The sequence below is a fragment of the Carassius carassius genome, chromosome 6 (genome assembly GCF_963082965.1).
Source record: "Carassius carassius chromosome 6, fCarCar2.1, whole genome shotgun sequence".
Taxonomy (NCBI): Eukaryota; Metazoa; Chordata; class Actinopteri; order Cypriniformes; family Cyprinidae; genus Carassius; species Carassius carassius.
In genome coordinates, this window is record NC_081760.1 from 33,857,663 (window position 1) to 33,882,910 (window position 25,248).

General features: G+C 36.9%; 1 protein-coding gene across 1 annotated transcript; it reads right to left on the reverse strand.

Annotated features, from left to right (window-relative positions):
• Positions 1-105: 105 nt before the first annotated feature.
• Positions 106-24,852, reverse strand: LOC132142695 (glycogen synthase kinase-3 beta-like). The gene is made up of 11 exons (XM_059552757.1): positions 24,028-24,852; positions 15,595-15,788; positions 15,376-15,459; positions 8,774-8,884; positions 8,347-8,477; positions 7,820-7,926; positions 7,076-7,173; positions 2,905-3,000; positions 2,441-2,627; positions 1,704-1,799; positions 106-1,620 (listed from the first exon to the last, which is right to left on the reverse strand). The coding sequence occupies exons 1-11, from the start codon at positions 24,113-24,115 to the stop codon at positions 1,553-1,555; spliced, it is 1,260 nt and encodes a 419-aa protein (XP_059408740.1). The 5' UTR covers positions 24,116-24,852; the 3' UTR covers positions 106-1,552.
• Positions 24,853-25,248: the final 396 nt, after the last annotated feature.

The following is a 25,248-nucleotide window of genomic DNA, read 5'->3' on the forward strand; positions in this document are numbered from 1 at the left end:
TATTATTAGTTAACCACTTAGTTTGCATTTCCTCACATAAATTGATTGTATGACTTCAAGACGACTTTTAATATAGCACACAAGACGTGGATTACACAGATTGTTTTGTTGTTGTCATTTTCATGGTTTCACAGCCCTTAGTCACTTTCATTGCATAGAAAAGATCATTTTAAATAAAAAGAAAACATTATCATCAAGGGTTTATGGAAGAAAATAAATCATAGGAGTTTGGAACAACGTGAGTGTGAGCAACTTGGGTGAACTATGGCTTTACGTAGGCAAAAGAACAGATGGATATTCTTTCAACAGCACTTTTGGGAGGGACATAAACAGTCTGAAGTGACTCTTCTGTAGACCGTATTTGGAGGAACACGAACTGCCTTGGTTGTGCACTTCCACTAACACTAGGGGACACAAAAGAGGACGAGAGGAAGAAAAACAAGAAGAAATGGAAGCGAACGGACTGTAGAGAAAACGTTCCCATCTTATCTTCTTTCCTCATCATTAGTGTCGACTTCCTGACAGAGCAGTCCAGATGGTTAAAGTTTCAAACTGCTTTCAGCCGCTCGTTCCTGCTAAATTCGAACCCAAATGACACGATTTCGAAAACTAAACCCAACATCTTGCTTAAGCCTCAAGGCTGGAATTTGCGGTGCAGAAACCTGTTCTGTTTAAAGGTCCTGATTATCTTTTTTCTTAATTACGCGCTAGTTTCTTTTAGCTCACTAATCAGCATACAGTATTTATAGACATAAGACGTACAGCATGCACTCTCTCTTACACACACACGCGTCACGTGCTCACAAAAAAATGATCCGATATCACATGTGTGGCAACATCTGTAGAGTTCAGTGACGTATTATACAACAGGAAGGAGGAAGTGGAGCAGGAAATGAATGGATAATGTCACTCCTTCAAACGTTGTCGAAAAACAAAGAGGTACACAGCAGCATACAGCTTAAGCATACAACATTTCCACCCAATACTGAGGGAAAAGGCAAAAGTCATTAGCATATATTTCACATAGTCATGGAAAATCTGTCCATGCTGTTGAACCGATTCAGGATTTGGTCGTATTGGACCAAACAGGATCCAGCTTTCCTGAATCCCACCTGTGCCAGCTCATATTCAAAGTCTGTCTCTACCCATAATTAACCAGGAATTGGGCCGAGATGATTATAAAAGAAGCAGCAGCTACAGCATACAGATTTCCCTTTAAAAAATGTCAAAGTAGACATGTGAAAACATATTTGTAGGTGTAACGGTTTATGTAAGTGTAAATATATATATATATAGAGAGAGAGAGAATTTTCAAACATCACCACAGATAGTCCTGAGGTGGTGTTTCTGAGCCCTCATTGCGTCCATTAGAGCAAATAAATAAAATAATAATAATAATAATAATAAAGACAATGACTGGGGGAAGGTCTGGTTGGTGCATCCATCATATCATGAACTTTTCGGTTAGTTTTAGCCACGCCCCTTGACCTCGGGGAATGGGCGTGGCTGATAAGCAGCAGGGTAAAGTGGCCCATTGAGGGGTGGATGGGGTTCAAGTTGAAGGATTGGGGGCGGCAGAGGCAGCGTTGGCATTGAGGCCACGGTCGCCGCTGTTAGCACCTGGAACAGTAAGAGAAGGTTATTAAACAGAGCTGATGAGGAGAGTCTAGGGGTTTGTGAGTGGCTGAAAGTGAAAAACTGACCTGTTGCAGCCGAGGCAGACTGGGAGGAGTTTTCCGCCTGGTTCTGAGCATGTGCGGGAATGAGTACGGAGGCCAGCGAGGAGTTACTGGACAACTCTGATCATTAAATCAACAGATATTGGTGTAAAAGACAGAATTATGCACGTACAAACACATTTACACTTACGGTCAAAAAAAGTTTTGAAGTCTGTACAATTTTGGGGGGGGGGGGGGGTTTTATTCAGCAAGACTGTATTAAGCTGGACTGTACAATTAAACTAAACTGTACAAAACAGAATGTAAAAACATTGATATATATATATATATATATATATATATATATATATATATATATATATAGTGTTCTTTTGATAATAATAAGAAATGGCTGAAAAAATGGCTGCTAAATGTTTCTTGATTCACAAATCTGTATATTAGAATGATTTCTGAAGGATCATGTGACACTGAAGACTGGAGTTAATGAAGCTGAAAATTCAGCTTTGCATCGCAGCAATAAATTACATTTTAACACATTCAACTGGAAAACAGTCCTTTTAAATTGTAATAATATTCCACAATATTACTGCCTTTTTGATGAAATAAACTCTGAGCACAAGAGACTTTCATAAACATTAAAAAATATTACAAACTCAAAAAGTATTTGAATGGTGCTGTATATTTGCTATTAAAATGAGTTAACACTTGTTCCAGTACCTCAAAAAGATTCAATCAATCACCATCATTTGTGTGCAACATACCCTGTGTGGAGAAATTAAACAGCACAGGCCGCTCTCTTCCATTCGGGAGCTTGAGGTTGGGCTCACGGAGCTCGTCGAAGAAAGTGTGAGCGCAGGCCTCTAGAGGAGTGAGGCGGGCCGTAGGGGTGTACTCCAGCAATCGGGAACACAGAGCTATCGCCTCCGGAGGGGTCCGGGGCCGGAAAACCTAACACAAAAACAACAACACAGGAATTCTGAATGCTTTCTGAATTGTCTGTATAATAATTTCAGCTTTTGACTGCACAAAAACAGACTTTTTATATAGATTTGTCCTCTTAGTTTTAAACAAGTCACGGGGAGAAATTAAAGTACAATTGTGTTGGTAGAAAATAAGAAAAATCTCTTTAAGACAGATTCTGTAAAATAAGAAGTTTATATAGGCCAGAATCACAGTCTAGAATTAAAGTAAGGAGAAAAGAGAAGGATGAAAGTGATATAAAAACCTTAGTCCACGGGTGTGCCTTTATCTGTGGAAACTTGAATTCAGTGTAATTTGGGTTCATCTGCCGGATCTGCTCTCGTGTGGGAGTTCCCAGAACCTGGAGGAAACAAGTTCTATTAACCTATTGAAAATTAGATATATAGTCCACACCGCAACTTCAACAATACAGAGAAACAATACAGTTGGAGTCACTTTCAGAGCAAAAAATTGACAACCATTATTATTATATACCAGAATAAACATTATCGTCCATTTGTATGGATGGTAATAGTGTTTATCTTTATATATTTTTATATATTTATATATATATTTTATATTAGTATTTTTTATTTTTTATTTTTATACATTTTTAATTTCGTTTTTGTACTTTTTAATAATTTTAGTACTTCAACTTATTTCAATTAACTCTGTAGGTAACATTTAAAATATTCGTCAATTCAATTATTTAATTTTGTTTTAATTGCATTAATAAAAACGTTTTGTATTTTAGTTCTTGATGATGAGAACGACACTGAACAAGTCTTAACTTACAGGAAGCAAGACTTTTTTTTTTTAAGTAGTGCATTTATGATTCGGCTGTAAACTAGGAGAGCGCCACAGAAAAAATATAACTGCATTTCACAAATAGCAAATAAATAAATATAACGACTTTATTCAACAATTTTTTTCCAGAAAAGTATAAAAAGCATCGTCAGAATAGTCCATCTGCCATCAGTGGTCCACATCAGCGTAGCACCCTTTTGGCGAATCTGAGCTAAACGCCACAAGGATGCACTGTTTTCTTTCAAATAAAACGTATCCTTGTGGCGTGGCTGACACAGAAGGCAGCGATGGCAGATGGACTATTCTGACAATGCTTTTCATAGTTTTCTGGACCTTGACACTGTTATTTACTTGGCAGTCAATGGGACTGTCACAAGCAATGTTCCCTCCAAGCTGCGCGCGTGCACAGCCGCGCAGGCCAGTCGAAGTAGTCGCGCAATAGATTTTTCAAGACCGCGCATATTTTTCAGACCGCACAAACAATTATTTTTTTTTTTTTCAGGGGTTAAACATCTGAGCATCAAAGGCGATGCAGGCTAGGTAATAAACATTTAAAATACTGAGATGTGACAACCAAGCCGGATGTACGTTAGAATGTTTACATACAAGTATCCTAGGTTACTCTTGGCGTGCCCCAGCAGTTATACAGTAGGCTACCATGGCGAAGAGAAAGGCAGAGCAGGTGCCCCAGAAAAAGGTCTGCCTAACGTTTAAACATGAGTGGCTAGATGAAATAGTCCAAACTGACACAAAAGATCCAGGTCCAGGTAGGATAAAACTGTCAGACATATTTACATATGAAGAAAGGAGTGGCGTGATCTGCAAATTCTGCTCGGAGGCAAAAGTGAAAGGAGAGTTCGCTCGGGGGAAACATTGGTCCGAGTGGAAGCATGATTACCTAAAGCGTCATCTGACACAGAAAGTCCATGTAGATGCATTGAAAACATTAAGACTTAGACATGGGAACTCTATCGATAAAATTCTCACCGAAACTAATGAATCCCGAGAGAGACGAATTCAGAGAGCACGATCCGACCCTGAACAAATAAAAATATTGATCGACAATGTGATGCTAGCAATTAACACCAACATGTCCATGTTATCAGTTCAGGATATACACGATCATATGGCAAAATACGTCGACCTACCTCAGAGTTGGAGAAGCAAAAATTATGCTTTTGAATTTGTGGAATGCATCAACTCAGTTGTGCAGACTGAGATGATAAGCAGCATAAGAAATGCTTGTGTCCACACACTAATTGTGGATGAAAGTACCGATCTCAGTGCATAAGATGCTTGTGCTTTACATTAAGTTTCGGGAGCAAACTGATTTCAGTTACAAGACAGTTTTTGCTGGAATCATTCAGCTTTCAGGATGCACTGCAGAAAACATCCTTGATGCCATTACCAAGTTCTACGCAGACCATGCGCTAGACATGAACAAAATGGTCATGTTTACTTCAGATGGTGCTTCTGTCATGTTAGGCAGACATAAAGGAGTGGCTGCTTTACTGAAGCGTCAGGTACCACACCTGACTGAGCAACACTGCGTGGCCCATAGGGAGGACTTAGGAATCGATGACGCATGGAAAGATGTCCCTATAATGAAAGAGGTAGAAACACTACTCCGGACAGTATACTCCATGTTTTGCCGATCATCAGTGAAGAAAGCCAAATTCACAGAGATGGCAGAGGTTTTAGAAGTGGATTCGCTGTCTTTTAGACCTTTGAATGAAGTGCGTTGGCTGTCACGCTACCAAGCTGTGCATGCTTTTTTGCGAAATTTCAGCGCGTTGACCGAATACTGTGCAAAAGATGCTGACTCTGACCCCATTGCGAAATACTGTCATAGAAAACTAACCGACACCAAGTACAAATTTGCAATCACTGTGCTAGCAGAAGTGCTTGAGGAACTCGCTCAGCTGTGCACCTGCTTACAGCGCAGTAATCTTACGGTCATGGATGGGCACTGCATTGCCAGAGCGAAAATACAGAAACTATGAGCGCAATATTTAGGAGAGCGAGTTCACTGGGGCAAACGAGCGCTCACAGTTTTGGAAAGTGAGAGTGCAGTGAACACACGGGACATTCTTCTGTTTGTCCATAAAGTTTGTGAGCACTTGGATGCCCGCTTCCCTGAAAATGAGCTCAAAGAGTGGGCTGCATTTGAGCCGGACACGTTGGATCATGCAGTTGGTGAATTTGATCATGGGCTGAATGACGTGACCAGTCTGGCGAAGAAGTTTGAAGCGCTTATGGATGAAGCAGACGATTTGGTCCCGGGGCGCATTTGTCAACAATACAACGAATTCAAGTTCATGGTTAATGAAAAAAGGAAAATCGGACTGCTCAGATCATTTTCTGAGATTGTAACCTGGTCACTGAAAAGTGAGCATTTTCCAGATCTAGCAAAACATCTTGACATTTGTGGCACATTCCAAGCATCCAGCGCCGACTGTGAACGCGGTTTCAGTCTAATGAATGCCATTAAGACAAAATCGCGCAACTGCCTTGAAGTTTTCCATTTGGACCAACTGATGAGAATTAAATCAAGGCAAAAAGAGGGTCCTATAGACCTTGACAAGGTCTACAACCACTGGAAAGGGGACAAAGACAGACGAGAGAAGATTTGAGGTAGAAATTTATTTCCAATATTTTCAATTAGACCTATTAGGCCTAATATAGATCAAAGTGATCTTGATTACTGCAACAACATTTTGACATAATTATGTTTAGTCATTGAATCATGTAGGTTAATTCTGTTTTAGTATATTTGCAGTTGTTTAATGTAATAATGATTTTGTGTTTTGAAGAGAAATTATGTTTCTCTTTTGGTTAACCTGTTTTTCAGATGCTGTTCTTTGGAGAGATGTGTCTTCCATAGGCCTGCAGAGAAGATGAGCCACATAGCCGGATAGGCCTATCATCCTCAATGAAATTCAAATAACATGTTTTGTAACCTAGTTTGTTGCAGTTATTAAATGTTATTAAAATGTCAATTTAATAGGCCTATTATTGTTAAGCACTGCATTAGCATTTTTCTTTCAATGAAGTTCCACTTAAATGTTGTACCTGCTGAGAAATGACTAAACATCTTGGATACTTTTATTTTTTATATATCATTATCAGTCATAATAACCAGTGAACCAGTCATAATAACCTCTCTAAACCTTATTGAAACCTTATCAACCAAAGATCCTTTAAGTTCAACTAAACTGACTGGTAAAACACCATCATTAAAATCTTCCCAAAGTCCAACCATTATAAAGGATATTGAATAAATATCAACCTTGTAAACATATTGATGCATTTGCTGTCATCTCTTTGAATCCCTATGGCTAACGCAGGCTCGTAGTCATTTTCGGCAGGTGGTGTGGTTGCGAATTGCTCACAGTACTGAAATGTGCGCTCAGAAAAAAAAGAATTTGCTCAGTGCTGAAAAAAATTAGAGGGAACATTGGTCACAAGCCTCCCGGTTTTCATCCAAAATATCTTAATTTGTGTTTCGAAGACGAACTAAGCTTTTACAGGTTTGGAACGACATGGGGGTAAAGTGGTTAATGACAAAAATGTCATTTTGGGGTGGATTATCCCTTTAAGATTATTTCTGAAAACACACACACACTTACCTTGATGATTTCAACGAGCTGATCTACACCACTGTCACCAGGAAAAATTGGCTGTCCAAGCAGCAGCTCGGCCAGTACACAGCCAGCCGACCAAATGTCTGTATGGAAACAAAGTTAAACATTGAATATTACAGCACTTACTCTTCTTACATCACTGATTAGCAGCATAAATGTTTTCAATCACATTTCATTAGCAGGTCTCACAGTTGTTTTGTAAATTATTTTAACATTACACAACAACTACGCTGAAGTTGTGGTTTATTAAAGCATTTAGACACAAGAAAAATGTCAAAATTGATGCAACACTGATTGCTGGTGCATGCAGTTTTAACCATGAAAACATGTAAAGTAATGCATTTTAAATCATATATCAGAAATAGCAGTTGTGCTGTTTTCAACATTGATAATAATAATATGAAATGTTTCTAGAGCAGTGTACTGTATCATACTGATAAATGCAGCCTTGGTGAGCATAAGAGACTTCATTCAAAAACATAAAATATATTTTTTGACGTCACAAAACAAAAACACCATGATTTGCTAAATTTAACACTCAAGTTAAAATAAATTTATTGCACAATATATTCTTAAGTCCTGTTTATATTATGGCTACATTAGTGTGACAAATTGCAACAGGAAAGGGTTTTGCATGATACTGAATCTTTTTATTAAAATAGTTAGCATTAGTACACAAATCCTGGTGTAGTTTAAAAAGTTTCAAAAATAAAAAGAGCATTAGATTACCTATGCTGGAAGTGTAGTCCGTGGCTCCGAAAATGAGCTCAGGGGCTCTGTAGTAGCGCGAGCAGATGTAGGAAACATTAGGCTCACCTCGCGCCAGCTGCTTAGCACTGCAGGAGATAGAAAGAAACAGACCAAATGAGAGAGAATTAGACTTAACCAGAAATCATACACCAACACACGTCTACATATGCTGCTTCATATTTTGTGGAAACTGGATTACAGATCCTTTATATGAAATAGAAATCTTTTCTAACAGTGTATTTACGGTCACTTTTGATGTCTCCTTGGGGGATAAAAGTATTAATTTTGAACAGAACAGAAAGGTAGGCATCATTTTTATTTACTGTCGTTTACATTTTGTTTACTTGTCCTAATCACCAAAAGGTTTTAAAGATTATGAGCATCAATACAGAACTCCAGGCAATGTTTCAGCAATGTTTTACTGAAGATCTCAAAGTAAATGATGAGTGCTGGTAAATTTACAGCAGATGTTACATGCATGACAGCACCTCATTTCCCCGTCTCACCTTCCAAAGTCACAGAGTTTGAGTACAGCTGTCTCTGGGTCGAGCAGGAGGTTCTGTGGCTTGATATCTCGATGGCAGATCCCATACGAGTGGATGTATGCCAAGCTGCGGAACAGCTGGTACATATATAGCTGAAAACACACATAACAGTGGTTTGAATGCAGCAGAAATTGCAAGCTGAGATCGAAAAAAACATTCCACTGTAAAGGTCAGAAAGGAACATAGACGCATGAAAACTAAAAAATCCTGATCATACGACCAGCTAGTACCACCATGATTCACCAAGTTACACCACATAGTCCATGCTACCAGATGACTGGTTTCACTAAGTAGGTTGAGCAACTTTGATTCATGAGCTTGATCAGCATGGAAAAACCACATGTCTTCAAAACAGAGAAAAATATCAGATTCTATTAACAGATGTTACCTTCACATAGACCATAGGCAGATTCTGCTTGGCTCTGCTGTAGTGTCTGGCCACTCGGTACACGTTCTCAGGCACATAGTCCATCACCAAATTCAGATAGACCTCATCCTTCTATAGGCGTGAAGAAGATGGGTGAGAGACAAAAGGAAAAGAGTTTAGCAGGTTGATATCTAGAAAACACTTTAAGGGACAGTCCTCCCAAAAATGAAAATTCGGTCATCATTTGTTCACTCTAACAACGTTCCGAACCTGTATGACTTTCTTTGTTCTGAGCAACACAAAAGCTATTTTGAAGAATCTTGGTAACCAAACCGCTTCTGGTTCCCACTGACTTCCACTTTATTTACAAAAATTCAAATGGAATTCAATGGGATCCCATCTTCTTTTTGGAATGACATGAGAGTGAATAATGAAACCTACCAAATTATCATTTCTGGGTGAAATATAGATGTAAGGTCACAGGTGTGTGTTTACTTGCTATTATACATAGTAATTATTACAATAGCATGGTTCACCAGATTATCCGAAAATAAATTAACATTACTATATGTAATATACAAGTCATTTGTAGTTACATTTTAAATAAAATATACCATTAGAGCAATATACACTATTGTTTAAAAGTTTGGGTCAGTATTTATTTATTTTTAGAAAATAATACTTTTATTCTTCAATAGCATATTAAATTGGTCAAAAGTGACGGCAAAGACTCTTATATTGTATAGTATTTCAATCAGCGCTGTTCTTTTGAACCATTTATTCATCAAATAATCAAAAAATAAAATAATAATTAACAGTTTTCACAAAAAAATATTAAGCAACACAAATGTTTTCAACATTGATAATAATAATAAATGTTTCTTGAGGAGCAAATCAGTATTTTATCAATGATTTCTGAAGGATCATGTGACACTGAAGACTGGAGAAATGATGCTGAAAATAAGCTTTTAATAAGCTTTTTCACAGGAATGAATTCAAATATATTCAGAGAAAATAGTTATTTTAAATCACAATATTACCATTTTACTCTATTTCTGATCTAATAAATGCAGCCTTGCTGAACATATGTCCCTTCTTTCAGAAACATAAAAACTCTTACTGACCCCAAACTGTTTAACAGTAGTGTAATATTACTCTACTGTTTTTGGATTTTGGCCATACAGTATCACCCATCCCTAAACTGGAGTGTTTATTCCATTCCCATATTCACTGGAACATGTGGATAAGAACATTTCAGTGGTGGTCTTGCCAGGGGAAAAGGGGTCTGAGACTCAACACACATGAGTCACACACAGACTATTTGAACAGTTATTATTTCTCTCTCTATATTGCCCCCCCAGAGACATAAACTCCTTAATGTAGCTGGAAAATTAACCTGCCAAAGGCACTGAGTTAACTCCTGCCTCACAACAGTGACATCAGCTCTGCGAGTGTCCTGCGATTGGCCAAGTATTTTCTGAGATGTGCTGTGATTGGGCGTTTATGCGCATATACAAATCCTTAAAGAAAATAGGCTGCTAAAGGACAAATATTAATATCAATGCTCCATGCTGGTGCTTTTACACTGGTAGCGCCTTAATATCATTGATGCTGATTGGTCATTTAGAATTCCAAATATGCTAAAATACATGATATAGTAACATCTGCCAAAAAACATATAAAATATAAAAATATTTAGATGATTTTGCCCACACAATATTATATATATATATATATATATATATATATATATATATATATATATATATATATATATATATATATATATATATATATATATATACACACACAGACAAAATAATATAATATAATATAATAAATTATATCTCAAAAATATATGACAGGTTTTCTAATATCTTTATTTGTATACCATTTGCATATTTTAAATTACTGATGTTTAAAAGTTAGGATATCAGAAATAGATATATTGCTCTTTTTTTATTTTTAATCCATGTTTGTGCAAACATGTCTTACATTTTAGCAGTCCAATAAAATACAAAAAAAGAGTCAAGAAATAAGATAAGTGCATTGCATTGTGGGATATAATAGCCAGTGTAGTGTGCTTTGTTGTAGACTGCACGTTTTAGCAAATGCAGCTGGCAGTTGCATACTACTGAGTCTAGATTGCATTTCTGTTCTTGACTACAAGGTGATGTGACAGTTAATATCCACAAACTTTGATTCAACTGCACAACTGCCAAGCGTGAGTAAACAGGTATGTAAATGGGTGAGATTCCTGTCTGGACAGGGTTTCATAAATGAACTGATCTTCTATCTGTGACACCAGGGGAGCCGTCAGAACGAAGTCGCTGTGGTCAGACACTATGTCACCGTGCTGGAATGGAGGGTTAAAGTGGTGAGGACAGCCCTGCTCTTGCTGTCCGTCAAAGAGATGGGCAGAGACAATCACTTCACAGGTCACAAACATACTCTACACATGCTAACTTTAAATGGGCTACTCCAGAAGACTGGAGTAATGAAATGAAAATTCAGCTTTGCATCACAGGAATAAATTACACTTTGCAAAAAAAAAATGTTTTTATTGTACCAAATAAATTCAGTCTTGGTGAAATAATTCTTTCAAGAACATTCAAAATCTTTGCAACCTCAAACTTGTGAAAGGTGGTATATTTATACAGATATAGACATATAAACGTACGTTTATTAACTTATTATATTTTTGAGGAAGTGATACTGAAAATCTTAACTTCTGGCACAAGCCAGCACAGAGAAAAATTATTTGTACACTTATATTGGATACTTCAATTGAATTAATTCATTCTAAAACATGAAGGGAAACAAAAGAGTATGTGGATGAAACAGACCCTGTTTGCTCAGAAAAAAAAAAACAAGCCTCAAGTTTCACCACCAATCAGGGTCCAAACCAGTCTATATTTATATATGATTGTGGCCCTCCCGCCTGAAGTGGACCACCTCTGACATGAACTATGCATATATGAATGTGGTTAGTGTTGGGTTACATTGTGGTACCTTTGTTCCTCTTTCTCAAAAAGAAAGAAGTGGTTGATTTTGGTTATCTGCAGCTTGTAAGATTTAAGATTCTGCAGTGTTTGTTTGTTCTGTGTTTAGTAATTCTTCTTCTATTACCAGAGACAAACTCTTTAACATTAAGCAACACATCCCAGGTGCAGCGGTGCTGTTCAAACACAGACGCAGAAGAGGGAAGCACACTGGTTAAGCTCTGTGAGCATGGATTTTGAGCGGTCAAGCATTCTCTTTGCAAATGTCCGTTCCCTTCTTTAACTTCTCTTCACCTGCATCAACAAGGACTTTTCAAAGTGCTGCATTGCACTTCACTGAAACCTGGCTGAGTGAAGCCATTCCGGACAACGTGCTTCATCTGTGGGGCTTCCATCTGTTCAGAGCGGATCACATCACGGAGTTAACGGGGGAAAACAAGAGGTGGTGGATTGGGTTTCTCATCAACAAAAGTTGGTTTTCACATGTAACAACACTGAAAAAGATATGCTGTCCCAATTTAGAGGCACTTTCATAAACTGTGAACCTTTCCACTCGCCGCGGGAGTTTTCTTCTCTTTTTGAAGCTGCAGCCACCGATCTGGATGAGATCACAGATACTGTAACTTCATATATCTGTTTCTGTAAGGATATATGCATCCCTACACGGACACTCCTGTCATTCAATAATGATAAACCATGGTTTACTGGGAAACTCAAACAGCTTCATCATGCCAAGAAGGATGCTTACAGAAGTGGGGATAAAACCTTGTATAACCAGGCCAGAAACCGACTAACAAAGGAGAATTGAGCGGCAAAAAAAAGCTACTCTGAAAAGCTGAAAAAAACTGTTTTCAGGCAACGGCCGGTATCAGTATGGACTAATGGTGGTCTTAGGAACATCAAGTACAAGACACCAACCGCAGTCTGTGAAGAGTCAACCACTGGCTGACAGTCTGAATGTGTTTTACTGATGGTATGAAGAGCCGTCTCACACCCTGCAGCTGCTCTGATCTGCACTTCACACATATGTCGACCCCTCTCCCTCCCTCTCCTACCATACAACCTGCATTAAGGTCCATGTACAGAAAATGAACCGGGTCTTCAAAAAAAAAAGAAGAACAAGAAAGCTTCCAGTTTAAAAGTCTACGCTGACCTACTGGCCCCTATTTTTACACGGATCTTAACAGATCTCTGGAGCTGTGTGAAGTTCCCTGCTGCATCAAACACTCCACCATCATTCCAGTCCCCCCAAAAAAAATCCAAAATCACTGTTGCTCTCACATCTGTTGTTATGAAGTCGTTTGAGAGACTGGTGTTGGCTGAAAGACATAACTGGAGCCTTGCCGGACCCTCTTGAGTTCGCATACAGAGCAAACAGTTCTGTAGATGATGCAGTCATCATGGGACTGCATTATATTCTGGAACATCTTGATAGACCTGGGACCAATGCAAGGATCTTTTTATAGACATAATTTCAGCATTCAATACCATACTGTGTAATTCCTATGTATATGTCTGGACTATCATGTATGTTTGCATTATTGTCTGTACTTTCTTCTGCACTGGAAGCTCCTGTCGCCAAGACAAATTCATTGCGTGTGTAAACTTACTTGGCAATAAAGCTTTTTTTGACTTCTGACATGTAAAGTTAAAACTTTACTCTTTAAAAACTTTCTCTCAGGTACAGTAGGTAATGCTATAGCATTCTCATTATAGGATCCTGACAGGATGCAGATCCTTTTAGTGTGATCTGTTTACACACTATGCATTGAAAGGGAAGTCTGAACTAGGGATGCACTGATAATGATTTTTCATGGCCGATTCCGATCCCGATTTTTTACAAGCAAACTGGCCAATTCCGATACAGATTTCCGATTTTTTTCTTCAAGCAACAAACAAGAAAGAAGGAAAGTATGCATAAACAAGATGTTTATTTGGTATTTAATAGGCCAAACTGGCTTTTGGCTATTGAAAACAATAACCATAATCATCTAAAATTAACGGCATTATCTGCACAGTAAGTAGGCTACATTCAATACAAATATAGATGGGACAGACAACAGCATCTAGCTTTTGTTTTGAATTGGGTTGAAACTACATAGAACTGGCCTTAAATTAAAAGATTAACTGTGACCATGTGAAATTAAAGGCAACAACTGCATAGTTCTACAATCAAACAATACAATCACAAATGTTTCTTAATCAGCATTTAGTATTTGTTTTAGTTTTTACATTTGGTTTTAAATAAAAAAAAGGTCTTTACCAGTGAGACTAAATAAAAGTATGCTATATAAATAAATTATTCCAAAATGTTAAAATCAAATAATGTTGGTGCAAATAAAAGATGCAAAGTGTTTCATTCATCCAATTAAAAAAAAAAAAAGTTATGGTAATGAATGATTCACATCTTTATTTTTTTCACTTGAGCCAATGAAAAATAAATAACTATTGTCTCAAGTTAAAAAATATAGATGTGAATCATTACCCTAAACATTTTTTATTGGATGAATGAAACACTTTTCAGTGTGCTACAGCAGGTGAAATGTCGATGTCGAAAAAAAAAGTCGATGTAATTTTAAGGTAAAATAAATATAATCATCCTATACAGAACTGACGTTTACTTCTGGCTTTTCAAACGTGACATGCAAGTTCTACTTTACAAAAAAAAAAAAAAAAAAAAAAGCATTTCAGTTTTGTCACAGTTTAGTCTGTTTAGTTTCTCATCCAACATGCGAGAAGTTGAGCTGAACATCCCTTCACTGTGTCCGCTTGTGCAATGTGCGGACAGGTACAGTTCGCTCACACAGCTTCAGTGAGCTTTTTTGTGCAGTCAGCTGTTCGCTTCCTGTGATCTGTTCCTCAGAAGGTTAGCGATGCACTTCCAGTGCTGAACGGCTGTCCGTGTCCTGCGCACAGATTTTGAAATACTTCCATACAAATTACATGATACCGAATTATTACAATGTAGCCTGTGCACTTGGGTGCACTTCCAAAAACCCGATTAATGGCCGGTCAACCGGTGCATCCCTAGTCTGAACTCCCATAGACCTGACTTGGTGACCTCTCTACACACACATTCTCTACACACTGTCCCTTTGGTCGGCTACACAGGAGCCAGAGCTTGTCATACAGTAAAAATCGGGCTAGTCTAACAGTTTATCTTCCCATGAATCAAAAGTTTACTACTGAGCTGTCTCTGGCCACTGCTGTGACAGGTTTTGCCCCCGGGGATATCGCAGGATTACCAGAAATCCTATCCACAGGTCAATGCTGTAGGGCATGAGCAGCCCGAGCTGTAAATCACAACAAAAATACCACCCTGTTTGGATAGCAGATGTCTTCTAGTGTATGTACTGTATGCTTGTACATATTATTAATAGATTTAGAGTTCCCTTCTGCTACAGTAAAGTACATTTTATTCAATTTGTTCATAATAGACTGGAGAAACACTTATAATTTATCACAAACATATCAGACTGCTATTTACTTCGGGATGCACCATAGGAATACATATCCCATGACCTAGAGCAGTTGCTGGAAACTGCTGGACAGCATGTTTCTGGTTTATAGTGCACATGATGCTGCTGAGAAAAAGAAAAAAAAAAGAAAAGTGGCACTCACTTTGTCTCCGCTGGAGTAGAAGAAGTAGCGCAGACGGACAATGTTACAGTGATCCAACTTCCTCATGATCTGTAACTCACGATTCTGACACAAAGACAATTTATAGACAGAGAAAGAAAATAAAAAATCGTGAGAAATTTAGTTATACGGCTACCCCTGTCACCTCAAGACTAAACCTTTCTGATGTAAGCACACAAGGAACGATAAACAGATGCTTACCTTAAACCTTTTATCCTGCAGCACCTTCTTTATGGCCACCAGCTCACCGGTGTCACACAGCTTCGCTTGATATACGACCCCAAACGAGCCGTTCCCGATGACCTTTGTGTCCGTGTAGCTGACCTCCTGGGGTCGGTCGGGTCCCTGACCAGGGGTCGCGGCCACTGTTGTAACTTTACTGCCATCTTTATCTCCTAAAGCGAGAGAGAAAGTGCAATGTATCATGAATATTCCTTTGTAATTCACTGGTCTGTTTTGCATGGTCACACGTGCTGCTCTAGGTGTTACTATGCTCATTAGTGTGTGATCCTGCATGTATCATTCATTCACCAGAACTCATCTGCTTCACACCTCATCATGTTTTCACACCCCTGAGCAAGTGCTTGATGACATGAGAATGGGAAATATGAGGATAAAATTGGAACTGTCCTCAATTATTTAGTAGAAATATATTTTTATTGTGTAGCTGGGTCTGTGGTCAAGTAATATGAAACTAACTAAATACTAATTCCTTTTGTGAGTTTAAATGATGGATAATGACTTTGTATAGCTAGCAAATGGGATCAATAATTTGCAGAATGAGAATTTTAATTGGAATCTAAAGATAAACTCATCGTCTAGAAAGTGATCTAGTCCAGACCAAAGCTGAGGTTGCGGAAACTTAATGTCCACTTGGAAATAACATCAGTGAACTTTCCGTTATTCCTTTTTTGTCAGCATAAAGTCGAGATATTTCCATTAACCTATCACATTCTCATCAGCTACACTACCATTCAAATGTTTGGGGTTGGTAAGATATTTTAGTGTATTTTTAAAATAAGAAAAAAATTCAGTAAAACAGTAATATTGAGAAATTATTATTAAAATTTAAATCCGGTTTAATAAATTATAAAATATAATTTATGTGATCAAAGCTGAATTTTCAGCATCATTACTCCAGTCTTCAGTGTCACATGATCCTTCAGAAATCACTCTTATTATGTTGATTTGCAGCTCAAGAAATGTTTTTATTATTATTATTATTATTATTATTATTATTATTATTAATAATGAAGAAAACGGTTGTTCTGCTGTTCTGTGGATTCTTTGATTAATAGAAAGCATTTATTTGAAATAATTTTTTGTAATTTGTAAATATAATAATTGTCACTTTTGATAAATCTAATGCTGAATAAAAATATATACTATAAATATAAATGCATAGAAACATATACATTTATATCTAAAAGAGGTTGATCAGCTTTTTTTTTTAGAAGGTTTGTGTTTATGGGGTGTAGTGTAACGTGTTCATGCGTTTTTTTTTTATTTTTTATAAAACATTATTTTCACATATTTTACCTTAATTCTACACCGCTGTTTCCATTCTCGTCAAAACAGTCTGTTGAGTTCCTTGTTCTCTGAAGCCCCTCCCTCAGAAATAAGCAGTCGGGCTCAGATTGGTTCGCTGGCCCAGTGTGTTGTGATTCGCTAACTGCCTAGAGCACGTTGTCCAGAAAAGCCACGCCCCTTCCTCATTACAGGTAGTTGCCAGGGTTTATGTAAATTTCAGGGTTAGTGATGTCACAAACCCAGGAAGAAGCTCATTGTAGTCCCTACCAGACTTTTTTTTTTGGTAGCCCTTAAACAGCGATTTCTTTAAAATAAAATATCTCCCTTTGCGCTGACCTTTGAGCGTTGTAACTTTGCAGACGTTGTTTATGGACTAACAGCAACATTACACACTAACTAAAGTTAAAAGTGAAATCATAATCAACCACCCCTTTAAAAATATAAAAATATAAATATATTTTTTAAACTGTTTTTGCTAAGTTAGACTTTCAATCAGACCCATTTCTGAAAAAAATTAAGAATCAAAAATAAAAATCACGGTAAGGGAAGCAATTGTGAATCTGTTCTTCAGTTTACTACAGACACTCCCTACAGAATGAAAGCACAAGGAAGGAAATTTCAGCTTTACCATACAGGTTTCAAAGTATAGACAGTATCATGATTCATCGCAGAGCATATAAGTCAGGAATGCATCAGTGTTACAAAAATAATACTTAAAATAAAGGGAATAATTAGCAGTTCGGCTTGTGTTTGTTTTCTAAATGAGTCACATGAGATTATTCATGAGATTTTTTACAGTCAACACAGCCATCACTGAACAAATCTGAATAGAACCGCTGAGAATAGATCAATGAGTAAGTGAGCTGAATTAAAGAAACCGATTCATGAACAAATCGTTTAGTTTGTTTTGTGAATCAAATCAGGAACTTACCTAGTTTACAGTTTGCTCAGGTAATAATGATTTCAATTTCTATCTGTTCCTCACGCAAAGCTAATGTACAGCTTTAGGACATTTGAAATGAGCAGGCAATCTAAGCCCAAGTTAAGTGAAATAGTATAATTTTGTGAGTGCGAGTGTGTGTTTGACAGGTCAGGTGAGCCGTGGAGTGAAGTGCAGACAGAGTGCACGCTCAGAACGGGGATTGTGATGAGTCAGAGGACGTGAGAGTGCACACACAACTGTATGATGAGCTAATAAAGATCTCGGCTCGGCAGCATGGAATTTTAAATGTGTCACGGCCCATTACTTACAAAGATCATCTTACCATCCTACTCCTCTGACACCATCCAGCTCACGAACCGACTAGTCATTTAGCAATTCAGATAAACCGAGGCATTTAATATAAGACGCAGCCTAGCTTAATCTCCTCCAGTCTAAGAGACTTTTCAGCATTAACCACATTATATCACATACAAAATGATTATCCTTTACATCCGCAATGTTAAGAACAGATGAAAATGAAACGATCACAAATAAACATGAACGGATTATGAATTTCTATCTGCTCTGCAGAATTTAAACATCAACTCTCTAAATATCAGCCCTGGCATATTTGTTATTTTATTATAAAGAACATTAGTCAGGGGTAACATCAAAATTAACTTGACACTTACCAAAATAGGCTGTGCGGCAATGATGTTGAATGCATTCAACTGGTTGTACTAATATTTAAATCCTGAATGATAATAATAAGCCAATAATTATTTTCCTATTATGGAATTATAATATACAGTATGCAAACTGGATATTCATTTTGAGATTTACTGAAGATTTAATAGTATTATAAAAAAATTATTATAAATTATATTTTACTCTATCATTTAAAAGTTTGGGTTCAAAAATTTTATATATATATATATATATCTATATATATCTATATATAGATATAGATATATATATATATATATATATAGATATATATATATATATATATATATATATATCTATATATAGATATAGATATATATATATATATATATTAACTCAGTGGTAGAGTTACTCTATTTGCATGTGCTTTTAAATGTTTCATTTGTGCGTCTGACCTGTGCTTTTTTTTTACAGCGGAAGAGTGCTCCCTAAAACCTTTCAAACAGCGTCTGATTATTGAACTAAGTTATCTTTTGTGCTAATACTGTCAAAACACACAAGGTTTACATGTAGACTCAAGTTGGTTATGTCTAAAATTAAAGTAAACAGTTGAGAGAAAAATGCATACTTAAAGGGACAGTAGACCTATTAAACATGCAGCCTACTGTCGTTACTGTCAAGGGATAGATCACCCTAAAATTTCATGTCTGTCATTATTTACTCACTGTCACGTTGTCCTAAACCTGTATTAATTTCTTTCTTGCGTTGAACACAAAAGAAGATATTTTGGAAAATGTGGATAACCAAACAGATGCTAATTTGATAGTATCAAAAAATGGAAGTAACTGTGGACCAGCAACTGTTTGGTTTTCCAAGTTCTTCAAAATAGCAGTTATGTTTAGAAGAAGAAAGAAACTCATTCAGGTTTATAACCACTTTTGAGTGAGTAAATGGTGGAATAAAAACAAAACACTATGACAGAATTGACAGAATTTTTATTTTTGGGTGAACTATTACTTTAACGTTAATAAAACAACAAAACACAAAGAGAAAAATCACTTACTGCTCTTGACTGAAGAAATTTAACACAGTTGCTTTAGGAATCAGTTTATACAGTTATATTTTCATATTTCATTCAATTTCTTGAATGCTCCTGCTAAATACACCTATTGTACCTAAATATAAAGCACTGTTTGTTTTATTTGTATATTATGTGTAGTTGTAATGTGTATCTTTGTCATTCTTTTATCTTTGTTATTAAAAAATGAGAACAAAAATTTTATCTTCGCCCTCTTTGGCCTAAATATCTGCCATTAGTTTTTTTTGTTACCTTGAAATACTTTGTCTTTATAATAGGGAAATTAGTTTGGCTGTAATGCTCAGACAACTTGCAAAATAGTAAAACCAACATGACAAGAATTGTGATGAAATCGTGATATGATATTTTTTCCATATCGACCCACCCCTACCCTGAAGTCAATCTAGGTGTATATGACTTTCTTCTTTCAGACGAATTCAGTTGGAGTTATTTTTTTTTTAATTGTCTTTGATCTTTTAAGCTGTTAGATGCCACTCCTTCGTTTACAACTGAGCGCAAGCTCGATAAAAGTAGTAATTACACTTTGAATATGGATATTCTTCTTACAAAAACACATCGATTCGCTACAGCAGGCCTTTTTTCACCCCCCAGAACCATTTGAGACACTTTTTTCAGTGGATGAGCTTTTTATTAAACTTCTTAAGGACCGATGCAGTGCAACACCCGCTGAGTGTCATCAAACGGCTTGAAAGATCAAAGTAGGGCTGGGCGATATACAAAAAAAAAATTATATCTCGATATTGTCAAAATTTTTGCAAAAAATGTTTGCATTTTCATTTAAATAATAAAAAGTAAAACATGATTTTCTTTTGCCCATTAAAAAAAAAACTATTTAGTTTAAAAAGCTAATTTAAGCAGTTAACAAATCTAGACCAAGAGATCACTTACTGCTTTTTATTAAATGAATACATGTAGGCCTATTTGTAACTGAAGCAGTGCAAATTAAGTAACAGTTACAGAAAGTGCATTCTGTCAACTTTTTAGTGAATGCAATTCACAATTTAAACTATGCAACTGGGATAAGTATTTTATTTTAATTTTGTTAACAAGTTTTTAAGCTAAGAACACAAGTCTGTCAACTGTCTGCGGTTTTAGGAGAAGCTCTGTGGCATGAAACTATGTTCCTACTGACACTAAAAACCCTCTTAGATGGGGAGCTAGTTGCTGAAGCACATAGCTATTTCTTATATATAAATATATATAAATGAATACCAAAGACATTTGCATTTTCTATGTCTATATTATGGAAACTGGTAAACATATCAGTGAAATTCCCCAATAGTAATTCCAAATGGCCATAGACTATGTTTCTCTATTCAAACATCAGTGGTCGAGTAAGTGCATTTATTTTGCGATCACAAATGCAAACAATACAGTTGAGATCTCACGACAGAACACAGACCGGCTGAACGACACTTTCATTAGATCGCTCAATTCCAGCTTGTTAGTGTTTTCAGATTATCGTCGGCGGCTCTTCCGCAATGAGGAGTGAGCACGTGGGCATTGTTGCCAGATTGCTTAAAATAAGCAAACACTGGACAGAAAATGTATCCTTGTAACAGTGGAGCTCTGATTCGGAGATTTAAACTTTTGTTATCTGGCAACCGCTATCATTACAGCTCTCGTAGTAGAGGGGCGTAGAGCAGTCAGCAGTTACAGGTTCCTTTTTTGGACATTCGGCGCGTTCTTTTGGGAAAGTATGCTTGAATTTGAAATATTCGATATTCCCGATATATTCAAATTGTACATCATCATCAAAATTATTCCGATATTATCCCTAATATTCGATATAATCGCCCAGCCCTAGATCAAAGACAATTTTTAAAATAACTCCAACTGAATTTGTCTGAAAGAAGAAGGTCATATACACCTAGGATCAGTAATTTATGGCTTAATTTTCATTTTTGCCTGAACTAACCCTTTAACAATATAATAATGATCAAAACCAGTGCAATTGACCCACTGAACAAACATCTGTCCCTCACAGGCTCGTTTCATATGCATTAAATAGACCCCTACCCTGAGGAGGTCTATAATAGCTCTAAATAGGTTTAAACCCTAATTTGCTTGGACAGGTTTATAATATTATCTTTAATACGAGTTATGAAATGTAATTTCGCAGCTATGAAGAGAGGCCTGCTGCTGTTTTCTGACAAGCGTGCCTAGACATAAACTATTTGGCGTGTGATGGTAATGAGTGCATCACATGCTCAGGTGAAGCCCCTCAATAGGACGCTCCCTGTGGAGGAAGTCCCGCTGCCTCGGGCCTGAGTGTTGCTATGGCAGCAAGATGAGTCAGCTGATCAGATCAACCACAGGACCACCGCCACATACTCTCACATACATGCATCAATTTGAAATATAGACCTTTCCAACATTATAATTTTTTTTTTCTTTTTTTCTGTCACTTTTGATCAATTTAATGCATCTCTACCGCACAATATCTGCTTTAAACCCTCCAAAAACCTAATCCCAAGGAGAAAATAATCTAATGAAACCATTATGTTTCCATTATGACACCATTGGACAGACATGGATGTTTTAAGTGCCAATCCACATATGTCCTCCCCATTGTTAAGTTGACTGTGACACTACAGACAGCTGCTGTAGGCATAGGCACTTGAAAAAGATGTAGAGTCAGAGGTGAGTCACATGCATCCCTCTGATCCTCCTTTCCTGAGGAGCACAGTGGTGAGATGCACATCATTAGTGCAGGAAATGAGTCATCCAGCTGAGCTGAGGCTCTGGAGAGAGGCCTGTCAATCAAACCATGGGGCATGGGTTCAAAGAGGGGCAATGGACAATTTTACAGCTCATGCAGCTAGAAAGTAAGTGAGATATTAAGAAGTAAGGTGTGCCTCAAGACATTTATGGCTTATAAATCAATACCTGTTCGAGGATCTCAGGGCACTAAAACAAGCCCGGAGCTCATCGTGGAACATCTTCCATGGTAGTACAATGAATCTAACCGGCTAAAAGGGTCTCAGATTAAGCCCTTAAAGGGATAGTTCACCCCAAAAACGACAACTGTCATTTTCTCACCCTCAAGTTGTTCCAAACCTGTATGAGTTTCTTTGTTCTGTTGAGTACAAGAGAAGATATTTTGAAGAATGCTGGTAACCAAACAGCTGACGGTAGCCACTGACTTTCATTGAAGAAAGAAGCTCATACAGGAGTGGGACAACTTGAGGGTTAAGTAAATGACGATGACAGAATTGTATTAGCTGGGTGAACTGTCTCTTTAAATTACAGTTTTATGTGTCCATGGGAATATTCTGATTAGAAAAAATGGTCATGTATACATCATATAAATGATGGACCAGACTGGACACAGTATTTTTTAAAAACCTGTAGAAGACAGAATATTCATTAATCAGACATTCAGGTCACGTAAACGCTTTATTCGGAATAAACGCTGGAATAAAATGTCATGTGACAGATGTCTTTTTCAGACTTCTTTAACCTGTAATATTTGTTTCAACTGGTTATGGTAATCAGATCAGTGTTATTTAACGGCCACTGGGATACTATTATAATTTTTATTAATATTTGGAACTAGTTTTAATTTTTAGATTTGCTTTCATTCTTCAGTTTAACAGCAGTTGGCATCCAGCTTATTGGTGCATTACCAACCCCTTCTGGTCCGGAGTGTGGATCAGATAATAAGTTAAAATAAAACCTAATCTATTCCCTTTTCCCTACTAACACTTATATAACACTCACATAGGACCCACACATAAAACATACACACACACCACACTTTAATTATCCATCAAATCCTGTTTAAGACTCCTGCTTCCCTTAAAAATGTCATTTGCGTTTATTTTATATACACTTTCATTTTATTTTAGTCAAAAATTTAGTAATTTTGCTGTATGTTTCTGTCATTTTTGTTACTGACTGTCTAGCTTTTATTCATTTTTATTTTGAGTTATTTTAGTACATCAAATTAAGCAATGCGGCAAATACCTCAAATAAAATAAGGTTTTTCAGATTTTATTTTATTTCAGTAAATGTTTAATTTCAAGCAACAGAAATAAATATATATATATATATATAATTGTATGTGTCTACTACATGATGCTTATATGAAAAAAAATCTGATTCATTTTTGACAATACTTCTGCAAGTTAACACAGTCATTATCTTAACCACACAAAAAAAAAGGTCTGGGCATTGCAACCTCCCTGTTATAAATTACTGAGCAGTGCAGCAAATGTGTTTCCATTGAGCAGATCTGATAATAAGAGACAGGACCTGACCCATCCCTTGAGATCCAGGCAGCAATGCAAGATTACATGACAGATGCTACACATATGAATTCTAATCAAAAACGATTGTGAGATTCTTGTTTTTCTTACAGTGTTTGCCTGAGAATTGTTACAATATGAGAAACAGAGTAGATGTTGATACTTACTGCTGACTTTCATGTTGCCAAAGGCTGAAGGCTGCGGCACTGGCTTGCAGCTCTCCGCAAATGAGGAGGTCCTAGGCCGGCCTGACATCTCCAAGATCCCGTTACTGTTCAACCACGATGATCCTTATAGGCTCCTTTAGCACAAGACTAAATATCTGGGGTCCAAGTCTGCTTTTGTTTAAGCAAATGAAGGAAAACTCCAGGATATCTCTTCTAATGCAGTGAATTCAGAGGTGGTCAGCTGATTGTAGATGAAGATATCCGTTCATTAACCATCAATTGTGCCGTTTAAAAACAAGTTACAAACTAAATGGTCCCCGTTTTAGACTTGCCAGTGATAGTGTCACAGAAAAATGTCCATGGGAAGACAAAATCACATTATCTTGAGCAGATACTCAGCCTGTATCAGTTCACATCAGCATATCCAGAGCACAGGATTGTTATCTCGCATGCGCACAGATTGAGCCTGCCGATATCAGATCAACTTAATTATAATGTATCTTTCACTTTATATCCTTCAGATGTTGCAGACGTGTATCGATAAAGCGGACACGAGACTTGCCATGGCCGCATCAGTCCATGAATATTGATCTAGATCCGATAAAACGAAACTAATTCAGGCATTTTTCTTCCAAATGACAGAAAATGTCGTTAACGTTTCCTTGAGCCCTCAAAAAACCCCAAAATTCCTGATGAAGATGTTCGCTTTCGACTGACACTGCCGTTCTGGGCGCCTCCTGCTAGCGATGTGAATGAATCTTTTTGAATGAATCTTTCCAAACGCTCCAAACGACTCGTTCCCGAATCGAAATGAGCTGTTCCGTTGATTTACTGATATTAGAGTTCACGAATATTTGACTAACTCATTGTAAAATACTTTAATAGACAAGTTGCAGAAAAGTTGACCATTAAAACGTAGCTCTTCTGTAATTACGTGTAGGACGGCTGAATCAGCTAAAATAATCAGGATTTTTTTTTATGTAAATGCAAATTATGTTTTTATGAGTTGGGTCATTCCAACAAACGGACTGAACTGGGACATTAAACTCTTTTTAATAAAACTTAATCGGAAAAAAATATAATAAATAGTAACGTGTGTTTAAATGTGGCTTTACTGTAACGTTTTAGTGCCACTCCGGGACCACGTGACGTAATTCCGTCATGAAGTAAAGAAACCCTGATTTGGTTCTTTGAAATGAACTGTTCAAATGAACCGAATCC